At 41.4% G+C, this 23,994-nt stretch overlaps 2 protein-coding genes across 7 annotated transcripts in view; one reads left to right on the forward strand and one right to left on the reverse strand.

The window, feature by feature from the left end:
- The first annotated feature begins 393 nt into the window (after positions 1-393).
- Positions 394-6,420, forward strand: macroh2a2 (macroH2A.2 histone). Of its 4 annotated transcripts, XM_079473038.1 has the most exons (11): positions 394-713; positions 996-1,116; positions 2,248-2,282; positions 2,397-2,578; positions 2,664-2,770; positions 3,099-3,287; positions 3,386-3,493; positions 3,696-3,795; positions 3,967-4,056; positions 4,938-5,112; positions 5,765-6,420. In XM_079473038.1, the coding sequence occupies exons 4-11, from the start codon at positions 2,407-2,409 to the stop codon at positions 5,928-5,930; spliced, it is 1,107 nt and encodes a 368-aa protein (XP_079329164.1). In that variant the 5' UTR covers positions 394-713; positions 996-1,116; positions 2,248-2,282; positions 2,397-2,406; the 3' UTR covers positions 5,931-6,420. The 4 variants fall into 4 exon arrangements, with proteins under 4 accessions (XP_079329164.1, XP_079329167.1, XP_079329165.1 ...); XM_079473041.1 differs by lacking the exon at positions 2,248-2,282 and having other exon boundaries at positions 438-713; XM_079473039.1 differs by lacking the exon at positions 394-713 and having other exon boundaries at positions 969-1,116.
- Positions 6,421-6,747: 327 nt separating this feature from the next.
- Positions 6,748-23,994, reverse strand: part of gbf1 (golgi brefeldin A resistant guanine nucleotide exchange factor 1) — a 67,562-nt gene continuing 50,315 nt past the window's right edge. The window contains exons 11-40 of one of the 3 annotated variants that reach the window (XM_079472471.1): positions 23,354-23,525; positions 23,059-23,270; positions 22,878-22,976; positions 22,608-22,802; positions 22,318-22,507; positions 21,559-21,699; positions 21,344-21,429; positions 21,059-21,261; positions 20,419-20,542; positions 19,611-19,736; positions 18,317-18,399; positions 17,875-18,111; positions 16,804-16,897; positions 16,535-16,711; positions 16,298-16,362; positions 15,823-15,940; positions 15,661-15,732; positions 15,394-15,488; positions 14,918-15,071; positions 14,415-14,640; positions 13,940-14,088; positions 13,239-13,488; positions 12,175-12,377; positions 11,315-11,465; positions 10,673-10,803; positions 10,485-10,586; positions 10,294-10,407; positions 9,635-9,812; positions 8,847-8,999; positions 6,748-8,741 (exon numbers count right to left, since the gene is read on the reverse strand). In XM_079472471.1, coding sequence (XP_079328597.1) covers positions 8,503-8,741; positions 8,847-8,999; positions 9,635-9,812; positions 10,294-10,407; positions 10,485-10,586; positions 10,673-10,803; positions 11,315-11,465; positions 12,175-12,377; positions 13,239-13,488; positions 13,940-14,088; positions 14,415-14,640; positions 14,918-15,071; positions 15,394-15,488; positions 15,661-15,732; positions 15,823-15,940; positions 16,298-16,362; positions 16,535-16,711; positions 16,804-16,897; positions 17,875-18,111; positions 18,317-18,399; positions 19,611-19,736; positions 20,419-20,542; positions 21,059-21,261; positions 21,344-21,429; positions 21,559-21,699; positions 22,318-22,507; positions 22,608-22,802; positions 22,878-22,976; positions 23,059-23,270; positions 23,354-23,525 — 4,539 coding nt within the window. In that variant the 3' untranslated portion in view covers positions 6,748-8,502. Of the gene's footprint in view, positions 8,742-8,846; positions 9,000-9,634; positions 9,813-10,293; positions 10,408-10,484; positions 10,587-10,672; positions 10,804-11,314; positions 11,466-12,174; positions 12,378-13,238; positions 13,489-13,939; positions 14,089-14,414; positions 14,641-14,917; positions 15,072-15,393; positions 15,489-15,660; positions 15,733-15,822; positions 15,941-16,297; positions 16,363-16,534; positions 16,712-16,803; positions 16,898-17,874; positions 18,112-18,316; positions 18,400-19,610; positions 19,737-20,418; positions 20,543-21,058; positions 21,262-21,343; positions 21,433-21,558; positions 21,700-22,317; positions 22,508-22,607; positions 22,803-22,877; positions 22,977-23,058; positions 23,271-23,353; positions 23,526-23,994 lie in introns of all 3 variants that reach the window. The other 2 variants (XM_079472472.1, XM_079472470.1) reach the window with 2 other exon arrangements.

Below are 23,994 nucleotides of genomic sequence, written 5' to 3' on the forward strand. Positions count from 1 at the left end.
GTGGAACATTCATTCACAGTGCACTTGCCTAGAGATCACTGCCAAGCATGTCACTTAAAACTGACCAATACACTGGATTAAGAAAATTGCTCAAATGAGTTCCTGTAAACATTTGTCCTTGTCATAGTTCAATATGCCCTTACTATCATAAAGATATTGGAAACCCCTGTAGACCAGGTCTAGTCAACACCAGTTTTTGTTGAAATATCTTAAAGCAGGTGTTTAGAAAACTCATTCTAGTCTCGTGCGTTCTCCAGCATCTCCGTAAAGACCAAATCCTTTATAAATGTCCTAAAAGACACGCATATCATTTTCTTTCATGTTACATCATTGTCTGACAGCGCCCCCTAGCCGAAAACTAATGAATAAAATAAATGACGGACAAAACGCATTACACTTCTGGTCATTTACTGCCCTCTACAGCGGCAGATAAGTCTGGCACTGAGGAGACATCAAACGCTATTGACAGCTAGGCCACATTATTCGACCCCGTCAGTGAGTGCTTGTGCGATTTTGCACGACCCAGCGATTCAGAAATACATTAGAATCCTAATTCATGACGAATTGTTCAGGTCACCAAATGCGGGGTTAGTTTTGTCTGTGTGCACGAGCAGAAGTGCGTTTGAAATAATAACATCATCGGCGCAAGAAGAAGGTCCATCCGTGCGAGAATGAATAAACATCAACGCTCCTGATATAGAGATCGAGTGACAGTAAGTATCTATATTTAGACACATGCATGACATATTTCTGTCTGATCAGACAGTGCAATGCATTTCATCCGCATTGCATTCACAATATCCAATATTAGTCACGCACACATAGGTGCACTATAATGTTGTTGTTGTCTTTTATTTTGTGCGTTAGATTTGATGTATTTCAGTTCCATCAGAGGCAGCAGCAGCGGCGGTTTAAAGGCCGCCTCCGTCGACACCACAGCGGTATACTGGATGCTGTAGTTTTTTCCTGCCCTTCTGTTTTTTTCTTTTTTTTAGGAACAGCGGAGGCTCAGCACACAAGGACGGGGAATAGGAATAACACCAGGATCTCCCCCATATTGCGCCTGTCCGAGGACAGATATATGTCGTACATGACGCATTTGTAGAGAACAAACAGGTAAATATGAACGGGCGTTGTTGCCGTAATTTGCGCTCGCGATGCATACGAATACTTCCTGATGATTAGCGCGAGACGCGACGTGCGCGACACAACGAGATCGCGCCCGTTACAAGACCGACGCAAAACAGCGCTCGCTCGCACCCTAGACGGCTTTATTGATTATAACGGGAACGTTGTATTTGCGTCGCGTCGCGTCTCATCCCTCACTCGCCGTGATGTAGATCGACTACACTGTGTGTACATGCAGCGGGCTGAAAACAAAATGGGGGTGAGTGGAGGTGGGAGGCGCGCTGTTGAAATGAAATAATAATGTGACATTTGTGCAAAACCGAGTGTTTTTAAACGATCGCATCCGGGTTCAGTATGCAGATGAGAGGAAAAGCATTCAAGGCGAGTGCTTTGATCTGCGCGCGTGCACGCCGGATTATCGGGTGATGGCCTCTCGCGCACGAAGCGCATCCTGAGCGCACATGACGCTGTTAACGGGCAGCTGTCGGGACGGGCGCTGGAAATCATTCTTTGATATTTTTGACGGAAACTTTTTTGCTACAGAATGGCGCTGTGTTGGTGTTAAAACAATTGTCACGGGCGTTTAATATTGGACGGCTTTCGGGCTGTGTCGACGGCAGGAACGCGGAGCTAAAAGTGCCCTTGTATTGCTTTGGTTGAGTTACGGTGTTCGTTGAAATAAATGAGACTAGAACAAGCTATGCTTATTGAGGATTTAAACGAAAAGCATATTTTAATTATATTACGGTTCATTCTTTTCATGAACACTATCGGTCCAATGACATAATTCCATTGACAATAAAGTGAAAACAGAAAAATTCATGATATGTTACGCATGTGGCAGACGCACAAATCACATACATTTCTACACAACATGTGGGATCAAACCCATAACATTTGCATTGTTAATACTACGTGCTACAGTATAAACACACATTGTTTATTGTCTTATTTATTCCTTAAATACGTACTTGACAGATACACCCATGTTTTGTAAATACATCCGTAGTAAATTAATATGTCTTATATGTGTGTTTAATGTATTCGTTAATAAACACACACAGTTCTATCACATTCGGGGATCTTAATGCATGAATCACTTCTTTCTATTCCCCTCAGGTACTCCATCCAGTGGCACTGTGAGTTTAGAGGAGGTGGGTCCACTGTCATTCACTCCTTCTGAAGATGCAAAGGTTCATGCTGCGTGTCGTTGAATGGACAGCTGCCTTGATCAAAAGATGATGGGATGTGCGTTCTTTTTTTCACAGCAACGGCAGGATGTCAGCCAGAGGAGGAAAGAAGAAGACCACCAAGCTGTCTCGCTCTGCCCGGGCAGGAGTTATTTTTCCTGTCGGGAGAATGATGCGTTACTTGCGCACAGGAACCCACAAGTATCGCATTGGCATGGGCGCACCTGTGTACATGGCAGCTGTCATCGAGTATCTGGCAGGTAAGGCTTCAAAGCACAACGCTCCCTGACAAATGGTACAGTGTTTTGTCATTCTGGTCACTCGGTTACATCTTTGACTTTGTAGCTGAGATTTTGGAGTTGGCCGGAAATGCAGCGAGAGACAACAAAAAGGGGAGAATCACTCCAAGACACATCAAACTGGCCGTGGCCAATGATGAAGAACTCAACCAGGTATGACCAGACATGACAAAGTCTGTAAAAGTTGATATTTTGCACGTGTAGCACACATTTGGAAAATGATGATGAAATGTGGTTAAATCTGAAATGGATGAGACCACAATAATAAACCACACCACACGTTGGCAAATTGAAAAGATAAAGAAAAGATCATGTGAAACGACTTGTTGTAGTTTGCTGTGAAAATCTACGAGTGACACTGAATCTGCAAGGATCTCGTTCATGCTGTAACATCACTCACGTTCTGGATCGATGCTACTTACGTTCCCAGTTTTTTAACTATTATTATCCCTGTATGCTTGAATCTGTTGTTACTCAACAGCTTCTCAGAGGGGTGACCATATCAAACGGTGGAGTTCTGCCTCGCATCCATCCCGAGCTGCTCTCTAAGAAGAGAGGAGGCCGGGTGAAGGTGGAGACTCAGGTGGCCGTTCCAGAGAAGAGGGAGAGTCGGATGAAAGGCAAGAAACCCAACAAAAAGAGCAAAGGAAAACCAGGACGCAAGCCCAAAGTAAGCACTGAACAGTGTCGGTTGATCACAACAATCTACAAGATCTTTTAAAGCAAAAATGATGTTACTTCCATGTGTTTTATTTCTTCTTTTTGCAGAAAAGCACAGAGAATGACAAAGAAGCAGATGCCAACACAACAATGGAAGACGGACCAGGAGAGGGATTCACAATTCTCTCGGCAAAGAGCTTGTTCCTTGGACAGAAGGTGTGGAAGTAGTGGAGATATGAGCTTTTTTGGAGTTTTCATCGAGCTATTATAATTCACTGTTGAAACTTTCAAATCATTGTGATTCTATTTCAATACATTGGCTGGAGTTGTTTATTTTATCCATTAGTTTTGTTGTATATCAGCGGATACACCAGTGATTTAAGTTGACTGAATTAACCATGTGTGCTCTCTTCATCAGCTTTCTCTCACAGAAAGTGAAATCGGCAAAATTGGAACAATCAAAGTGGAGGGAATCATCAATCCCACAAATGCAGAGATTGATCTAAAAGAGGGAATCGGTCAGTAGTCTTTTCAGTATTGTACCACTAAGTCGTCATTATTGTAACATTAATAACAGTACTGATATGTAATATCAGGTCATCGTTTATAACATCATTTAGAGGTTGAGACGTGTGTTTTGATGATTTATGACATCACTAAAATATGACTGTATATATTGTGTGAAACAGGTAACGCTCTCGAAAAGGCAGGAGGAAAAGATTTCCTTGAGACCGTTAAAGAGCTGAGAAAATCCCAGGGACCCTTGGAAGTTGCATCAGGTCGATTCTTAATACCTCATGAACTCCTCCCTTGACACGTGCAGACAAAAAACAGACTTGAATTAGTTTGTATGCGCGAGCAAGATTCACCCAAAACAAGTCTGTCACCGTTTGACTTTCTTTCTTCGGCAGAACACAAAAGATATTTTGAAAAATGTCACCGAACAACAGCGGCACCCATTCACTTGCAATGGTTTTGTATCCATACAAAAGAAGTGAATGGGTACCGCCGTTGTTCAGTTACCAACTTTCTTCAAAATGTCGTCTTTTATGTTCTGCAGAACATGCTTAAATATATCATGTGGCTCAGTGGTTAGAGCATGGCGCTAGCAACGCAAAGATCATGGGTTTGATCCCAGGGCATTGCACATAGTCTGAAACAAATGTATAGTGCAATGCAATGTAAGTCGCCTTGGATAAGAGTGCAAATGTAAATAAAAGAACTAGTTTCTCGTTGACACTGAGAAACTGGACATGTCAGGGTAATTAAAAATATTTGATAACCTTGTCATGCAAAATCTTGAAAAATCCCTATAAACACATGCAGTCAATGTAAATTCATATTTGATTTGTGTTTTAATAAATAATCTGTAAGTGTAAGTAAAGTACAAATTGTTTGAAAGTCAGTGTGATACACCGGGCTGTCAGGTCAGCATCACATTGGACACGTTTGCACACTAATATGTGTATCATTTAATTGTATTAGTCTCGAATACTGCACACAAGTGAGCAATCTCTAGATAACAATGTCAAAAAAATCACAAATGACTGTAAACTCCAACTGAGAACCAAGCAAGAAGCAAAAGGGAAGAAACTCAGTGTAGCGTCTGTCACTGGATTGAGTTGTGATGCCAGTGTTTGGTATTCCCTGTGCTCTGCAGTGGCAGTCAGCCAAGCCAATGGGATGGCAGCACGTTTCATCATCCACTGTCACGTTCCTCTGTGGGGCTCAGAGAAGTGCGAGGACCATCTCGAGAAAACAGTGAAGAACTGTCTCTCTGCTGCCGAGGAGAAAAAGCTCAAGTCGGTGGCCTTCCCCTCGCTACCCGCCGGACGGTGAGCTGCATCAAACCCAACAAAGACCAATCACAATTCAGCATGCAAATATTGTGATCATTACTGTCGATTATTAACTTTAGATTAATAAACGCACGATCAAACTGGACTTGGGAAGATGGGCAATTCCAACATTATGGACGTGACATAAAAATGCTCAGAGAATGAATTTGTCAAGAATATATTGAACCATCTGTTTATATTTGACTAAACCCTTGTCGATAAAGTCTAAACACCAAAAGAACGTCAATCTATGAACACATTTTCGACAAAAGAAAGCGAAATAAACGTGTGTTATGGATGTGACAAAAAGGATGCGGTTTTTAGGAGACGACAAACTTTGTAGGATTTCTGTGAAATAAAATACACAATCCTGAAGCAATAATACCCAACGAATGAAGAAGGGATCTTTATAGAACCCAAAATATATATTTATTTAAATTTTCATGTGTCCATTTATGAGGAACATGTAGCGTTATGGATGTGACAATCCTGAAAATGGCATTTACCTGATTGAAAAATTAAACGAAGGCTTTACAAATCTGAAGAGAGATCTCACATGTTAATATCTGTGCTGTTCACATAGTAAAAACGTAATGTTTTCATGGTAAGGTTGACATTAAAGATGTTATTTTTGTGTTTCCTCCCTCAGAAATGGTTTCCCAAAGCAAACAGCAGCCCAGCTAATACTGAAGGCCATATCGAACCATTTTGTGTCAGCAACCAGCTCCTCTCTGAAGAACATTTACTTTGTGCTGTTTGACAGTGAGAGTATTGGAATATACCTGCAGGAGATGGCCAAGATGGACGGCAAGTGATATCCGGTCACGGGGTTTGATTTATTTGAAAGTGTAACGGCCTCGATGCCTCTCTGTTTGAGCTTCTGTTTGACCGTCTCGGCATTGTTTTACGGCGACACGAGTTGAAAAGACACAAGCTTGAGTAGATAATGCATCCAGGCTAGTAGTGGATTGTTGTGCAGCTCGGTGAAAGGTGTTGTAGGTGTATGTTTTTAAAAACAGATTATTTGAAGGTGTTTAAACAAGGATATTTGTGAGTGACGTACTGTACACCATTTATGTTTCACCATCTTCTCCTTTAAAGGAAAGACGTTCATTTAGAGTAGATCGACTTAATCATCGTTTGCCATTTTTATCCTTAGATTGATCTTGTTTTTACATTCCATGTTCAGAGTTGAACTTTTGACCGTTGTTTTTTGGCTAGATATATATGTGATTTATCAAGTTTTGGGTTATCAAGGAAAAAAAGTGTTTCTTGTCCTGCTTTGAAATAAAAAAATGTTTTACACCACAGTCCAAGTGTTTTTCTTTCACTACACAAACTGAAGTAAATGAAAAGCCCAAGATGTCCTTTACTTACACGTTTCTTTTTGCAAAAGCATTATTTTGTCATGTACAACAATTGACTGAGGTTTATATAATGGGTCTTTCCCATTCAAGTGTTTATAAAAACCTTTGTGATGGTTGTGGCCCTTTGGTCTTCTTTGGAACAAAAGAGTGTTTAACAAAAACACAAACATGTACTGAAAAAATTGTTCTTGGTTGAACTAATCCTTCTACTTAAAATCACGATCGGTGCACAATGTACTGTACGAGACAACCGCACAAGACACTTGATATTTTCCATATATTTATTACATTGTAAAAAGTACATTAACTTTTATTCATATATAGATATATACACTGAGATTATTTTCATTGTATTACCTGTCGACTACAGAATTAGCTCCTGCTGTATCTAAGAATGCAGTACAACTGCAAGTGGACGCACAAAGAAAAGACAAAGTCCGTCCTCCTCCACCTGTCAGGTTTGTAAGGGTACCATTATACCTCTGCTTTCTCTAATGTAAGGCAGTGACGATCTACATTTAATAACGGTAATATTTCTTAAAAATCTACAGTCTGACTCTTGTTACCGATGCTTTCAAACACACATTTACTTCCTCATGTAACCACCACAGGAGGTTTAGGTTACACACTGTTTACTGTCAGATGCACTTGATAGTTCTTGTGAAGCTTGTCTTGGCCTGAAAACTATTCTATTTCATATTAGGATGTTTTATTTCATTTCAAGTTAAAGAGATCACCACAGTCATACAGCATGAGAAGCACGATGATCTCTCATTAAGACCACCTGCGAAATAAAAAAGCAAAACTAAGATAAAACCTGACATTCAGAAATCTGCTGCATCTTTTAATAGTTGAAAACATCAATATTGCAAGTGGAATGTTGTAGTGGTGCACAATTGCCGGTACATCAAAACAAACTGAGTGCATCTCCAGTGATGTCGGGCACAGGCTGCAACTATAGTGTTTTCAACCAAAAGGACTGTTTGTAGTCTTAAAGGAACAGTTCACCCAAAAATAAACATTCGGTCATCATTTACTCAACCTCGAGTTGTTCCAAAAATGTTTTTAATCAGATGAACGCAGAAAGATATTTGGAAGAATGCTTGTAACCAAGCTGTTTGTGGACCCCCATTGACTACCATAGTAGGAAAATAACAATGGTGGTCAATAGTGCCCGAGACCGGTTTGCTTTCCTTCATTCTTCAAAATATATTCTTTTTCATTTAACAGAACAAAGAAATGTATAAGGCATTGTTTCCCACTACGGTAGACAATGGTGGCTATGAGCTGTTTGGTTCATTCTTCCAAAGTCTTTCTCTGTGTTACAAATTTCGAGGGTGAGTAAACAAAGTCCGGGTGAACTGTTCCCTTTAACGCACAAATGTTTGTCATACATGATTCGTTATTGGGAAATGAAGTGGCTGCTACTGTTTTCTTTGGCCCGATGTATTGCAAAAAGACACAAAACAATTGTAAAAGCCAAAGCAACATTAATGGTTCAAAATAAATTAGGTTCTCTTCTCTTCATACTGTACAGTTTCATTTAGTCTGAACTGTGATAAAAGCAGTAAAGATGAAGCATTCTTTATGGACTCTGGTTTAGCATGCAGTACCCATTAGACAATCTCTGTAAGTAAATCTCAGGAGAACGAAATTAAAATCCGCGCAGACAGGTACTGTTAGCCTTCCAAAAACCTGCCTGAAAAAAATCAAGTCCCATCAATAATAAAACCGCCCTTCATATTTCAGTGGCACCTTCTTGCTTTGAATAAATATTGTTATTTATGTAGCGTGACTAAGTGAAGGACGTCCAAGTCCAAACGCTCTGGCTGTTGCTTTGATGTTTGACACAAGAAGGGGCAACCATGCAAGTGGATGTACTCCGTCTCATGGTCTCTTATCCTGCTGTTACATAATGCAATAGTGTGAGGGAGAGTGTTCGCAGGCAGGAGAACAGTGGAATAAGATGGTGTCTCTCCACTGTTTTAATGCGTAAAACATCACTCTGATCTCAGCGGGTTCAGTCGGTCGTGGGTCGGGGCAGCAGGGGCACAGGTGAGGTGGCCTCTATGAGAGCAGGGTTCAGAATGATGGGCAGGGACATTGTGGGCACGCCCACTTGCAGTGAAGAGGCGAAGGGCTGCAGGATGAGTGGAGACTGAGAGAGAGAGGGCGGGACTTCTGCAGGAATCATTTTTTTCTTTGGAGGAGTGGCTATAGGAGGTGTCGAGGGAGGAACCGGAGATGACCGGTCTGTTCCTGAAAACAGAAAATAATAGAAGGCGGCGTGTCATTTGAATGCATGACGGCTGAGCCAAAAAATTTAGTAAATGTATCCGATTTCTAATTAAAGCTTCCGATTACCGTTGGCACTAGGTGTGGGGACATCCTGAGGTGATGCAGGTCTGCTGGGGGGGTTTGGCTCTGCAGGGGCCGCTGGCACTGGCGCGGGAGGAGAGGCTGGGGTTACAGCGATGGGGGGTGGGAACGGCTCCATAGGAACATTGCAGACAGGTTCTGTGAAAAGATCGAAAAATCTATCTTACATTACATCTTTATGCCAGTGAATGTAAGGATTGACAGTGGCTTGCAAAAGTATTCATAACCCTTCATTTTTTTCACACTTTGTTATGTTGCTTCTCCGTGTTAAACGTCTTTAAAAGAAATCTACACTCCACACCCCATAATGACAGAACTAAAAGCAGATGTGTGACAACTTGGGAAGTTCACTAAAGATACAAAACGGAAATAATTACATCGCATAAGTATTCACCCTTAACTCAAAGGTCTGCTTTAAAGGTGCTTTAAGCAAAAACCAAGTCTTCCTGAGTATGATCTGCATTTGCCAATTTTTCAGATCCTCTCAAACTCTCCCATGTTGGATGAAGACCATCAGTAGACAGAGATGTTCAATTGGGTTCAAGCCCAAGCACTGGCTGGACCACTCAAGGACATTGACAGAGTTGTTCTTAAGCCACCTTATTTCACTTTCCAAGTTGTCACAAATCAATTTTGTAATTATGGCATATGGAGCGTTGATTTATGTTAAACAAATATGAATTTAAAGTAGTTTAACAAAGAGGAGCAACATCATCAAATGTGAAAAAAAAAAGCCACTGTATATACCGCATGTATCTGTGTGGATGTAGCACCTGGAATGACGGCCTGTTTGAAGAGCTCCTCCTTGAGGCGGGGCAAGAAACAGTCAATTCTCTCCCAGGTGATTTCCCACAGGTCCGAGTAGCCCGTACGAGAGTCTGCACAGTGAAAGATCCCTGCTGTGTCCATGACCAGAAGCATGTTCTTCAGAGATTCAGGGATCGCTTCGAGCTGAACATCAAGTATCAAAATAATGACATTTTTACATTTATGCATTTGGCAGACGCTTTTATCCACGATGCACATTGCATTATTATATACATTTGTTTCTAAGTATGTGCAATCCCCTGGGATTAACGCCATACTCTTACCACTGGGCTACAGGAAATAAAAGAGGAATTAATAAAGCTACTATTTAACTAGACTTCCATTAAAGCATTACATATCAAACATAAAAGGGAAAAATCTGCACACTGTGCACATGCCATCATACATAAATAGTGCGAGAATTATGGCAGCATGTTATTCAGAACGTAGCTGTGGATTCAGCGAATAGTACTGCAGGGTGTCAGAGTATTTCAGTATGCGCTCTGTCTGCATCAGCTGGAAAAATGCAGGCGCGTGATGAAAATCATTTGGTTCCAGTATTTTGACCGATCCTCAGTCCCAGTCAGCACATTTGAGAACTCGTGGACAACTGAGCAATTCTCACCAGCAGGTCACTGGAACCAGCGTGCATGTACTTGTCCATGAAGTCCAAAATGGTGAGCCAGAGGGCAGCGAATGTGGGCAGAGACAGCAGAGGAGAAAGGTGCTGTAGGAAGACCTGAGAACACAGAAACATTTGATCAAATACCTAAATATACAAGACAATACAGATCGAATGAAATGAATGAAGCAGACCTTAGAAAGCAGCGTGCACGCCCTCATCCTGGTCTCCTCCATACCTCCCACATCGGCTGGACTGATGTTGTCTAGTAGTTTAGTGAGCAGGGGAAACAAGACCTGTGAACACAAAGCAGCTTTCATCAGTTCTATGTACTATTAACAATGCGTTATGTTGACGTCTTAGCTAAGCAGTGCTAATTCACCTTGTTGAAACAGGATTCCCACTCCACAGCATCCAAAGTTTGCAGGTCGTGAACCAGCAGCGCCCTCTGCAGGTAGGTGAGAGCTTGCATGCGCACTTGTCTCCTCGCGTCACAGCACAACCAAGCCATACCTACATGACCGAATTATGGATTGATAAAAGCGCACCAAAAGCAATGATTTGGCTCAAGTTGCTTATTTACAATTGAGGTGAATGCTGACTACAGCTGTCAAACAGGATTATTAAAGCAGGGTTGATAATAAATCTATTATATTTCAATCTGCTCCTCACAGCTAATGCGTGGATTGGACAGTTTATGCCACACGCAACATAATTTGGGATTTTATCTGAATATAATATTGTCTTTTGTGGACTGTGATCCAGTCCCCATCCGCTTTCATTTGGTTTAAATGTTTACATTTGCACTTCCAAAATTGTATTAAAAAATATTATTATTATTATTACATAAATTATCATTATTACTAAATTAAGATAAGTGTGATGACCCCAATGATCCCATTTATGTGTAAATGATCCTATTACCTGATATTCTGAGCAGATATAAACAGTCAAAGATATTAAATGTGCATTATTATTAAATTGCCAGTGGGATTTGCTAATAAGCTTTGTACTAATCTCTGACCTTGCAGCAGAGGACACCAGCAGCTGGACCATAACGTCTGAGAGTCGGCCTGGATCTTTCTGCCACCTCCCTCTAGATGGCGCTGTTCCTCTGCCCAAGAGCTGTAGATGCCGGCGGCCCGTGTGTGCAGTGTGTGCATCAGGTCTAACAACTACAGGGACAAAAAGGCTTTTTTTATGAAATCACTAAACATTCAGGACATATCTGGATAATGGTACATTAAATAAATATTTACTTTACTGACAAGCTCTTTCACTTTGTAAATGGCCACAATAGAAACAATTGTTACGCACCCACTATTACCATGAGTCGTAACAAGTAAACAGGTGGAATGACGACAACGGACAAAAACGACAAAAAACTCTCATGCAACATGTTTGATATGATTTTTAGGAACAGCTCCCTAGATGTTCTGTTTCTCAAATGTCAAGTTCATATTCAATCCTAAATTCAAAATAAAAGTGCTAAACTCAAACACCTTTTTTGCATCTTTTGAAATTTGATAGACCTTGAAAACAAAACTTCAGCAATGCTTACTTTGGAACCGCTACATGCTTATTCTTTTATAACAATATTTATATTCATATTTAAATAAAGAAATTAAAATATATGAATATTTAAAAACATGAATATAATAATAAATCATGCTATTTTGAAATAGCCTTTTTATAATAAAATTTCTACTGTGCTCACAGACGTCAGAACTGCCTCAACAAGCCACGTACGTTTTTCTACGAAGGGTTTTCAAACGTGAAACAATTATTGTAAAACAAAAACCTCGCAAGCCCATCCCCCACCGCAGATCAGTAAACATGATGATGGACAGATAAAGGTATTAGGGAAAGGGCTGTTGTACTTACGTCTAGACTAACCTGAAAAGACACCGTGTGGTAACTGGCCGGCACGCCCTCATCTTCCTCATCGTCGCTATGGGAACAGGCGGGCCGCTGACTGGACGCTTTGGCTCGCCGCGACACGCTCTCCTTCTCCCTCGGCTTCTTTCGGAGCCGGCTGGATTTGGAGTCATATTTGTGAAACTTTTTCCTCTCATGGGCGCGGTATCCTACGGAGGGTGTGGAAACCATCAGCGGACTGAACTCAAATTAAGCTTTCAAGCGCACGTCGACCCATTCTCTCGTCTGTCATGCGCGTAAAAGCCAAAGCTATGACAAACAAAGCTACAACAATGATTCACAGGTGCCGAAGCTTGTTCTTCCGTGACTGTCCATCTTCACACCCTTTCATTTACTCTGCCTCTGCCATATCTAGGTCAATTTTGGAACGGCATCAAAAAATTTGTATTTCATAAGTTTGTTTCTCTTTTGAATGAAGCAAATATCTAACGTCTCCACCAAAGTGCTGCTTCCATAAGACGTCCATTAAACTTCGAGCTTTGATCAGCCGATCTCAAAGTGAGCGTGAAAGCCCCTGTTGACAGCAGGTGTCTGCCCAAGTAAACAGGCGCCTTTAAGTCGTGAAAAGGCCGTGCTGAATGGCACAGCAGAGCTACAAAGTGTTGAATGAGTCTCGGCTAAGCGATGATCGCCGACCACCTCGGATAGCATGAGAGTAAATGGAAAGGGTGCGCAGAGAACGCAGTCGAGTTGCCCTGGAGTGAAATGACTCACTGGCTTGCAGGCACCGACACATCCAATCACAAAGCTTTTGAACTCAAACAGACGCTCACAGACGCACTAATCCCCCAAGGAGTCAAACATAAAATGCCCCTTAAAAACTCCTGAAGGTTTGTTTGGGATGAAACCCATTAGAGGAAATCATTGGGATGTATCATAGAAACGTAAACCGGCTAGACTGGTTCAGTCCTATAAGTCAACGGGGTCTTGAATCACTTATAGCACGCAACAGATTCTTACGAAATATCGAGCAATTAAAACATAACCGTTGTTTCATAAGACACACGTACCTCCGTTAAGGCTCGCCTCTACGAACACCCGTATGGCTTTAACGCAAAGCTCAAAGTTTTCCGGAGTGACGTGGGCGGCATCGCGCACAATGAAGGAAAGCGAATCCACGCACTTGATGAGGGACTTTGTGTCATGCAGACCCAAGTCCTGTCCCAGGGTTAAACTGTATTGGTTTATGAGCGGATGGGTCAGGGGCTTCGGGGCAGGAGCTAGTGGAGCTTTACTGCCATCTAGGTCATCTTTGCCAACCTGACAACAAAATCACAAAACTGTTATTATGAGATGTAACCACAGTCGATTACCAACATAATTACAGTAGCAGCCACGATAAAAATGGTATAAACAACCGTTTGTTATAATGCACTTACAATTGATATCTAATGGGCGATCAATTCCAGATAGACGAAGCAATTTTTTTGTTAAAGCACTTATTTCAATAAAAACTGTGTGTTATTTGAGCTGTGTAAACTCAAAATTGTCCTTTCAGTGATGAGACACCTGTTGCAGGCAAATGAACGTTTGGTTATGGTCATTCTGCGGGTGGATTTTTCTCTATGTAAACCATCGCCATGTAAACCATCATTGCACATATCGTGCAAAAATGAACACAAAAACGATTTTATGCGGTTACGACGGGAGCCGTAAACTGGATATGACCGGTTCAAATAAATACGAGAAAGTCAATTTTGTGAACACTCACCACAAGCCAGCCTACGTCGACGTCAGTTGCCGAACGGGGCAGTCTGGACTTCCCGTGCTCTGTGTAAACCTCCGTGTCAGACGTGTAGCCTCGGTCAAGCGTTACTTCACTGTGATGATATGAACTGAGTTCACTGTCGGACTGAGCACCTGGAAAATTTTTATACAACGTTGTGTTTGTGTTTAACAGCATGCCAGTTTTTCCATTTATTTCAATGGCAAGAAATACATTTGTTAGGTTTGTAAAATTTGACTTCTGAAGGTAAAACCAGTCATTTTTGATTGACGCATGACGTCTCTTCAGCAGCCATGTCTGCTTGCTTATATCCTGAAGTGCCGCAGTGGGCCGTAGGATTACACAAGATAAGCCACTATGTAAATAGCCATCCGGAAATGGACTTCACGTTATGATTCACTGTTACTAAAGTTGCATTACACCTTCTATGGGAATGAACGATTGGGAATGAACAAATAACCTGTGTCGATGTCTGTGCTGGTGTTAGCGACCTGCAGGGCGGCAGGAGGTTTGACCCCGGCCCCGATGCATTCCAGAAGGGAAAACAGCGTGTACCAGTCATCGGTGCAATGGATGTTGGCTGCGTTAGTTTTGAGCAGCTCGTGCAAGCCGAAGGCCACATCTCTAAAGACTCTGGACAGAACGTGAGGCTTCATCATCAACAGCAGTCGAAGGGAGAGAAGAACCTGTGTAGAGACACAGCAGTCAAACAATGGAAGTCTAATGCGGCTGCTTGTTTTCGTGGTGCTGTGTGCACGTGTGTCATGTATGTTTGGGTTGCAGGGTTCATTTGGTTATGTGGGAAATATGGCACGCACATGTCACAGTGCATCAAACCCACCTCCTTTCTTGCACGCATTGGGTCTCATTTCTTTCCGGACCTTTTTGGATTGGTGTACAGCCATTTAAGGCTCGATGTGTAATATAACAACAGGAGGTGCGAGTTTGCATCTGTGGTCATACCTGTGAGCCGATGTCCTCTCTGCGCAGTAAACGTATGGCGAGTCTGAGCAAGCCCACCACGGCTCTCTCCACCAGGAAACAGCTCTCATTCGTGTGAACACACAGTTGATATAAGTGATCTCGTACCGTCTGCCATACACACGATACTCTGTCTCTGAAAACACAAAATCCACCCTTTATATCACTCTCAAGGCCAGACAGATTCCATCCACTGCGATTCTTAAAATGTTAGGGCAGCGTGATATTGATAAATACGATATATGATAACTTGCCGAATAATATGCAATTCAATTGTGTTTAAGTTTGCAAAATCAATCTGAACTATATAAAAATAGAATCCTATATTCCTAGATTACAAAAATTCAGATTTCAATTGTTGATCTTTGACTATACTGTACGGTATATGTACGCCTGCAATTTTTCAATAGTGTTGACATATTGTGTAGTCCTATATTAAGGCTATGTAAATGTGGTACCTGTTTTCAAGAACAATACGCAGAAGCATCTCAAGACAGAAAGCAGCATCTTCTTCATCGTATGTTTCCTCATCGGGGGTCACAGAGATAAGAGCCTGGAGGAAAAACATTTATATCTATGATAAAAGCATAGCTATTTCAATTTGCTTTATATTCTATTAGTATGACAATAGTTGAGCAATAGAGACGCTTAAATCTAAAAATACACCAAAAATACAATGGTTTGTTTACTGTAAACACCCGCTCTTTGTCAAAAACAGAGCTTACCTTCATGAGTTCCTGTAAAGATTCCAGCTGCAGGAACTTGCTTTCTGTGATCAGCTTCTCTGGGTCACATTGCTGGAGATGGAGATGGCAATAGAAATGCGAAAACGGTCTTTTGTTCACATTGCTTCAGAATGAGCCATGAATCAAATGTGCGAGACGTACCTTTATGCAGAGCAGGGAGGCTTGTTTGGCCTCCTGGCTCTCAGTGGATGGTCCTCTGAGGCCAGACTGCTCGCTTAATGTTAACCAGCTCACAAAACTCAATACGGCCGATTCACCCCTAAGGGAAACGCGTACAAAAAAGCAATTAATGAAATGACAAACAGTCCTTTCATCCAAAGTGAATTGCGTGCATTATTTGAGCTCCTTTATATTTCCTGTACAGGTAGATCGGCTGCCACAATAGGTGTATTTACTTTCATACATTCACATAATAGGATATGTATTCGAAAAGCATAAACATTTGGAAAGTATCAATAGAAGGTATGCATCACATCACTATACCGTCAATAAAATGAACAAACTTCACAAAATATAACAGATAATTACAACTGAAGTGCTGTTCAATGTCATCACGCTTAAGCTCACCTGGTTGTAAACATTTGTATTTGTAACCCAGTCTAAGTGAATAAGTCACCTGTTTGATGGCGTCTCTTCGCGCTGTAAAGAAATCTTCTCATTTGGGTCCACAAAGTCCTCAACCTTTAATAGAGACATAACACTCCCTTCATTTGACAGTAGGTGGCAATATTGCATTTTCTAAACAGGAAAGCTTGACCATATAAAACTACCCATTAGCAAGAAAGTGTGTCTTCCAGAACCAAAGCATTTACTTTCCTCTAGTTAAGAAAGAATTACAGGCGTTCCGTCTCACCTCAACCATGGACTTGGGTAAGAGCTCAGCCCTGAAAAGCTGCAACATAGAATCCATGATGTTCTTCCATCCCTCTCGTAAGATGTCGCCGTGACGATGGGCCAGGCTGAACACAGTCTTGGCAGCGACTTGAGCTTTCCTGTTACTGCCAAACACGGTGGGCAGGTTTTCTACGGACTGAATGCAAACACAAAGACCCAATGAGTCACGTCTTCACGAAATGACTGTAGTGTACTGAACACATCTGTGTGCGCTAGCTAATGGTTTACCTCAGAGCTGAGAGTAGTAAACTTGCAGAGAGAAATGATCAAGTTGTCGAAAACGTCGCTGAAACCGTAGTGTGCAGAGATCATGGAACATTTCCTGTTAGACAGCAGAGGAAGAGATGTTTTTATAGAACATCCATTTTATAGGGTATCCATTAATACAGAATTTCTAGGCCAATCATTTGTATTATTTTAAATATAAAAACGACATAATATAGATGATAAATTATCATATATCATTTATTAATTCATATTTTTTCTTTTACATTTATTTTTTCAAGATTCCAAAAAAATTATAAGAGTTATGAAACTCGAGTGTTTGGTGTAACAAGTTAATATAATGTTATTACTTTTCCTTTTTTCTGTAATGTAGTTACAGTTACTTCTGATGTAATCATTTAAACTAAACACTGTGTTTTATTTATGTGTGTGCAATAGTGGAATTGTCATCAAAATTCTTACTTTAAAATCCGTGCTTTAATGTATAATTCTCACATTTGTAGTACTTTGGTCAGTTAATAATACTAGTTTATGTAGTTTTATATTATTGATTTGAAGGACTTAAATAAGCCGTTTCGTGTCTATCCTTGAATAAATTCTTATCAAGATTGATGTAGGATATCGAAAGTCTTAAGTACAAAGTAATGCATTTTGGAGAGAGTCATTTGTCCAGTTATCTTATTATACTACTGAACGTGTAACTAGTAACTAGTAATGAATTACATGCTCAAAACTGTAAAACTCATTCTAAAGTTGTAAGAGAATATTATTATTTCTTTATTTCCGTTATTAGTTTAGTTATTGAACCATTTATAAAAAAAACTGTACAATCATTGACTGTCGCAGAACATATTCTTAGTTTCAGACACAAGAAATCCCTGCTGTCCTTCTGAAACCTTGTATCTCTATATTATGCGATTTTTCGCCATAAATCATTACTATTAGTCACCCTTTATGTTTGTCACTAGGTTTTCCAAATATCTAACCAATAAAAAGTGCTCATCAACTTTGACAACACAATGTTTAATCCATTAAAAAACTGATGATGTGCATCTTCCGATCTCTGTATCTTACCTGAACCCAGCAATGGCTTTCTGAATAATGGTATCATCCAGACTCTTATCAAAGACGTAGGAGAGGGCGGCAATAGTGGGTCCCCAGGTCATGGTGAAGAGGTCGCGATCATAACTGCTGTCAGGCACATGAAGGAACAGCCCTTCAGGTGTAGCTCCTCTGTGGAGCAGAACGCTCCACACGTAGTTCTCCTTCACCAGCCCCGACTGCTCATCCGGCATCACGATCTCCTCATTCCTGCAGGACGGCACACGTTTATTAGCTTAAATAATACTGTTACTGGGCATCATTATTGTTGAGTCTTTGTGTCGACTTTTATTATAGCTTGACTAACCAATGAAAACATTTCGCATGTTTCGACATTAATGAATGAAACGTCATAAACCTAAACGATGACATAGTTATCATTTTGGTTGAACTTTCTCTTAAAGCACGAACTAACTTGATAGCGTTGTAGATGTCTTCCAGCATGTCTTGATCAAAGTCAATCCCTCCGTTCACACCTTTCAGATTCTTCTTGAATTGCTGTACAAACGGGTAAAAAAACAAACAGCATAAAGAAACTGATTAAAATGCCTTCATTCCATCCAATTACGGCGACATCCTCAAACTATCGCCTTTCAAATCCAATAATTGGTCTCGGTTTATTACCGCCGGTGTCACTTAATAGGTGTTAGTGTTAAGCGGGCTGGTCTAAGGCCAAGCTCAGCTCAAATAAACACACAGACGTCTGCTGCTGAGTGATGGCGTTAGGCCACTGTTTTACTGCATACTTTCTTAATGGCAGGTAAAGCAAAGGAAACCCGAGCTCCCCTCGAGACCCAGATGAGCAGAAGGAGAAATAAACAGGAGTAAACATGGGGAGGGTCCCGGAGCAGACACGCACACACGCGCTCGCTATCGGACGCAGAGACGGGACAGCTGGAGCGGGCGGCTGCCAAAGGGCCGGTCTGCTCCTGCCGCTCGCCTTTCAACCCTCTGTGCTCCGGCTGAATGCCTCCGGCTGAATACCTGCTGATTGCCGTTTCCACTGCTCTTTGCATTCATTTACAACAGCACGTCTTCAGCCGGAAGGTTTGCGCGATGATGTGTTTAAATGGGGCTGATGCAAGCGTGTGGAAAAGTTGGGGCGCCCGTGGTGTGCCCACTGGAAGTTATTTGTAAGAAGATGCCGCCTGTGGCTCCTGTTTATATATCTAAGGGGAACCTCACCAAAACATGCCCAGGTCACATTTCACCCGATAGTCAAGACAAAAAACCCATATCATTTAGCTTTTTATACTAATAGCTTTTTGCATACATAACTTTTGTATACTTTATTTTTTTTATTTTACACATACAATTCAAAGTATGCAAACAATTTACTATTTAACTAGATGTTGATTTTTTTTATCATTTTAGTGTTTTTCATTTCAACTACACTTTTAAAAACTAATTTTAAAATAGTAAAAAAGTGCACTGACAATGACGGATATAGTTGATACGTTTTTATTAATCTTTGTTAATATTGATAAAATAAAATAAACAGGCTTTTAATAAGAGTAAAACAAAGGCATTATAATAATTACCGTGTATTAATAAAATATAATCATTTATTCACTTACTTAAAAGTAATACAAATAAGGTTGTTTTCCCATTACCCGTGTTTATTTGGTGTACAGATGTGAAACTGATCTCTTAAGGATTGCATGTGAAGCCCTGTACATGTGACAGGCTTCTGCGGGATCTGGACTCACCTCCACCGTCATGGGGATGTTCTGCTTTCGTACGTTATGGTTGTGCTGGTCGGTGTTCAGCATGATGACGCCGTAAGCCAGAGCGAAGCCGGCGTCGTTGCTCTGGAAGGGATTACCGTTCACTTTCTGCACACAAGAGAGAAAGAACACATTCATCTGAGACGGCAGGAATAGCATCATCACATCACCTAATAAACACGCTTAGCTTTACATTCTCACTTTGAACGGCCATTTACCCCGAGAAAAATATGAAAGGGCACTGTAATTCCTCTGGGATGTCTTCCCAGTGTAAATGTCAGAAACTGAATCCGTTCTAGTTTCGATACATCACAGCAGGGCGCAACCCCCGTGCCCATGCGGCAAAATCGCATGAGCTCATCGGTTGCGATTGAGAGCGCAGACTAAGAAAAGAAATTACTATGCATACTTTCCAGGTCACTCCGCCTTTAGCGTGCGCGTGGCAAACGTGTCCGAAATATCCCCTGATTGCCTGAGCTGCTTTCTGCAGTGGACGGATATGTCTCACTTCTCACCCAAGCATTTTCCTCTACCCCGATTACCTGCGTGACTAATGACCCTGTCCTTGATGTCCGGCAAAACGCTGTTCTCTTGTCCCTAATTACCTGATGATGGGTCCAGCTGCTGATCGGGATTGACTTGGCGTGCGGTAATGGAAGAACCGGAGGACGGCAGCCAGCCTACAAACTATTTAAAGGGTATATATGTGCGCTGCAGTCCCACCGTATACATGCGTCCCTACCTCTACGAGAGCATGTTGCTGTGTTTACGTGGCCGCCAGCTGACTTACTTGCCAGTTGTCGGTGAAGGTTTCCAAGAGGCGATGAATGACAGGCGCTTCGCCAGGAAGACGGAATGCCTCCAGATACAAGCGGAGAGCTTCGTCTATACGCAGGCCTTGGAAGGTGAACGTACTGTGGAATGAAAAGAGATGAGGACAGACGTCAAAAATCTTTTAGGTTAAATGATTGAACGGAGGGAGTTTGAGAAAAAGATATTCAACAATCGGCAGGCAGAGGGAGGCAAGCCGCCCACTAAGCACTTTTTATAGTGTTAATAGATCTCATTTAGGTGTTTTTTCAGATTACATGATGAGTGAACATTAACCAACCACAAATAAAACTTTGGTTCACCACTTTTATTTAGAGGCACAGCGGGGCGATAAAAGGTTACCAATGAGATCGGGGGCGGTGCGTGCTTGGCCTTTGGAAATTTTGTGAACCAGTTTGGAGCTCGTGTCACCTACGAGTGCCATGGCTCGATGTGTTGGAAATCTTCTTCTATTTCTAACGGGTGAGTGTGACAGATGCTCAAGATTTCACAACATCTGAGAGTGACATCAACTACCACTATTGAGATGTTTCCAGATGGTAAGTGAGCGACTGGCCTAACCCTCACATTTAGAAATGAGCTATAAAGAGAAAGTTTACTTGACAAAGCTGTCCAACAGGTCTGTGTTTCTGCGGTCGCTTATGAACTCTCCGATCATCTTCTTGTCCAGGCGGGGATTCTCTCTCAGCCACTGGGCCACTTCATTATTGTCCATCGGGCTGCTGAGCAGACCTTTCTCCTGCAGCAAATGAATGCCTTTCTTTGGCGACTGGTTGAACTGCTCTGTACCTGTGATGAGAAGCTTTAAAGTACAAAAACAACACAATTATTATTTATAATATGTATTTAATATGTTATATTGATATATTATAATGGCGAAGTACCTTCTTCTTGTTCTTGATCCCTAAAAGTTCCTGAGAATCCGGCAGACAGCTGGAGAAACGCTGAGGCTTCATAGGGATTTTCTTCTCTGCTGGATTAAAACAATGAAGCATATGTTTACTGTAATTCCTTAAAGATTTACCGAATCTCAGTGACTGACTCAGTTTGACCTGTTATTTGTGTGTTGGATTTCCCAGGCAAAACGCCAACGAAGTACCTGAGTCTGTTTCATCCTGATCCTGTCTACCTAATCTCATTTTCTCTGCCATCAGATGACCACTGGTTGGAAGACAGATAGACCTTCCTTCTGACACCACAGCATTCTGACCATTAGAAGTGGGAAGGGATTTGCCAGCCTCTGTATGCAGTGACATAAAGAGTTATTACTATGAGATTATGAGAATCTTTGGACCGCGACAAAAATTATTTGAAAGAATAGTTCAACGAAATGAGAACATTTTCTCAAACTACTTCCTTTCTTCAGTCGAACACAAACAAATAATTGTACAGTATATCAAAATGCTGTCATGTTATCTCAACACGATGAAGCTCCGCAAACCACATCCATCCATCCCTTAAGTGTATCAATGCGACAAGTGCTAAATTCAAATACTTCCATAACTTTGAATAACATTGGACGCCTTAAAGACGACTAGACAAATTCCTATAGATTAAAACCAATAAGATCATAATATTGTTTTCGCTCACAAACTTAACGTTTTTCTTCGGAAGGTATTCGAAATCCAATAGGATCACTTTAACAATGGACTGATGTGCTTTTTAGATGCGTCATACTTTTGAGACCCATCAAAAAGGATAACCTGGCACCATTTTAATAGAAGATCATGCATTGTTTTTAACTGAACAAATGACCTCATACTGTATTTCTGAAATGTCATTAACAGTGAATTATGAGATATAATAGTCATATTTGGGTGAACTATTCCTTTGATGTTAATCCTGGGAGTTTGTGCACCTGTGGTTGGATCTGTGAGTGCGTTGACCGAACCGTCTGCTTCTGTAGCGGTCTCCGATTGGTCCTGCTGTGCAGCGCTGTTGAGCACTTTGGCCTGACAGTGAGCTTCTGTGCTGTCAATCACAGTCAACAGGGCTTCAAGGGACAGGAGATGGGTTGTATAGAGCTGCCCAGACACTGGGAAGGCATTCTGCAACCACATGATAAAAACAAAGAATTGACATCCAACAAATTCTTAAATTCATTTGAGACTTATTTCATCTCCATTAGCAGAGGATGGAGTCGCTCACCTTTGAGAGAAGTTTGGTGAGGTCTTCAAACAGGTTAGAGCAGTAGAAATCACTGTCATAATTGATATACAGCTCGGTGACAAAGCTGGGGATTCTCCAGAGCTGCACGACGGCTTCCAGGGCCATCTCCTTCATCTCATAGGGCATTTTGGGGTTTTCTGAGGTAATAATATCCATCAGCCTCTTCAGGTACATCTACGGAAGATCAAAATAATGATTATTGTGTTCAAGATGCTTGCGTCTCAACACATGAGCGATTCAATCAAATACCTCAAGCTGAAACTTCAGATGTTCCCGCATGCTTTCAAAGAGAAGAAAGCAAACACGTAAGGAGGCGGCGTAGAGATTAATTCTGTCCACGCTTAATAACTGCGAAGAAAGACACCAAGAATGTTTATTACGGCGATACAAGACTAGATCCATATAAAAAAACTGATCCATCAGCATTCACCTGTATTAGGTGCCTACACAGCTCATCTTTGACCAGACAAAGGAGTGACTGGTAAGGGGCGATGTGAGCAGCTTCAAGCGCCACGTTCAACAGCTGCAGACCCATGTGCATCATCACATCGGAGTTATGGCGGTCGTGCGGGTTAGTAAGAGATATCAGGAACCGGAAGAGCTCTCTTAGACATGGGAGTCCGTAGGGGATTAGAGCAGCACCTGGGGAGACACAAATGGAAGAATTACAAAAGCTGCGATAATGAAGTTTAACATTTTGTATCTGTTTGCAGCAGTTCTCCTACCCTCTTTTTGGGTAGACGGCATGAAGCGCACTCCTCTGGGGTTTACGTAATCCATATCGTGGACGGATGCCGAATCTGACTGATCTGCCAGCAGGTCTCGGTCTTCCAGGACCTCAGGGATGGACTCTACTGATGCTGACTGGGCACGTTCCACTCCTCCCCTGCCGTCAGACTAATGACAAAACACACAACCAATCATCATCACCACAGTCAGTCATGAGAAACAGCGAGTCTTATTTTGTTAGGAGTTTTACAGGTAGGCAGGAGTTTTAGACAGCATGTATTGTTTCAGTTTCTGACATCTGACATGCACACAAAAATGGCTTTGTACGATTCGATGAATGAGTAAAGACGGCTTCTAAATCTCAGGCACAACAAGTATCCAAGAAAATTGTGTTAACTTCTGTTCATTAAAATCAAATATATAAATAGGATTTTGTCGCTGGTGACCTGAAAGCACATCTGTCTGTGTACTGTGCATATTCATATTGTATTTATAGTCACATACTGTTATATATTATGTAAAGACAAACTTTTATACTGATTGCGATTAATCGTTGATTGAGATGCAGATCTGTGAATGAAACTAAAATAACTAGTAAGCAGTTAAGTGCATTCTAAGAAACAGTAGCTATATTTGC

The sequence above is a fragment of the Barbatula barbatula genome (assembly GCF_947034865.1).
Source record: "Barbatula barbatula genome assembly, chromosome: 14".
Classification (NCBI taxonomy): Eukaryota; Metazoa; Chordata; class Actinopteri; order Cypriniformes; family Nemacheilidae; genus Barbatula; species Barbatula barbatula.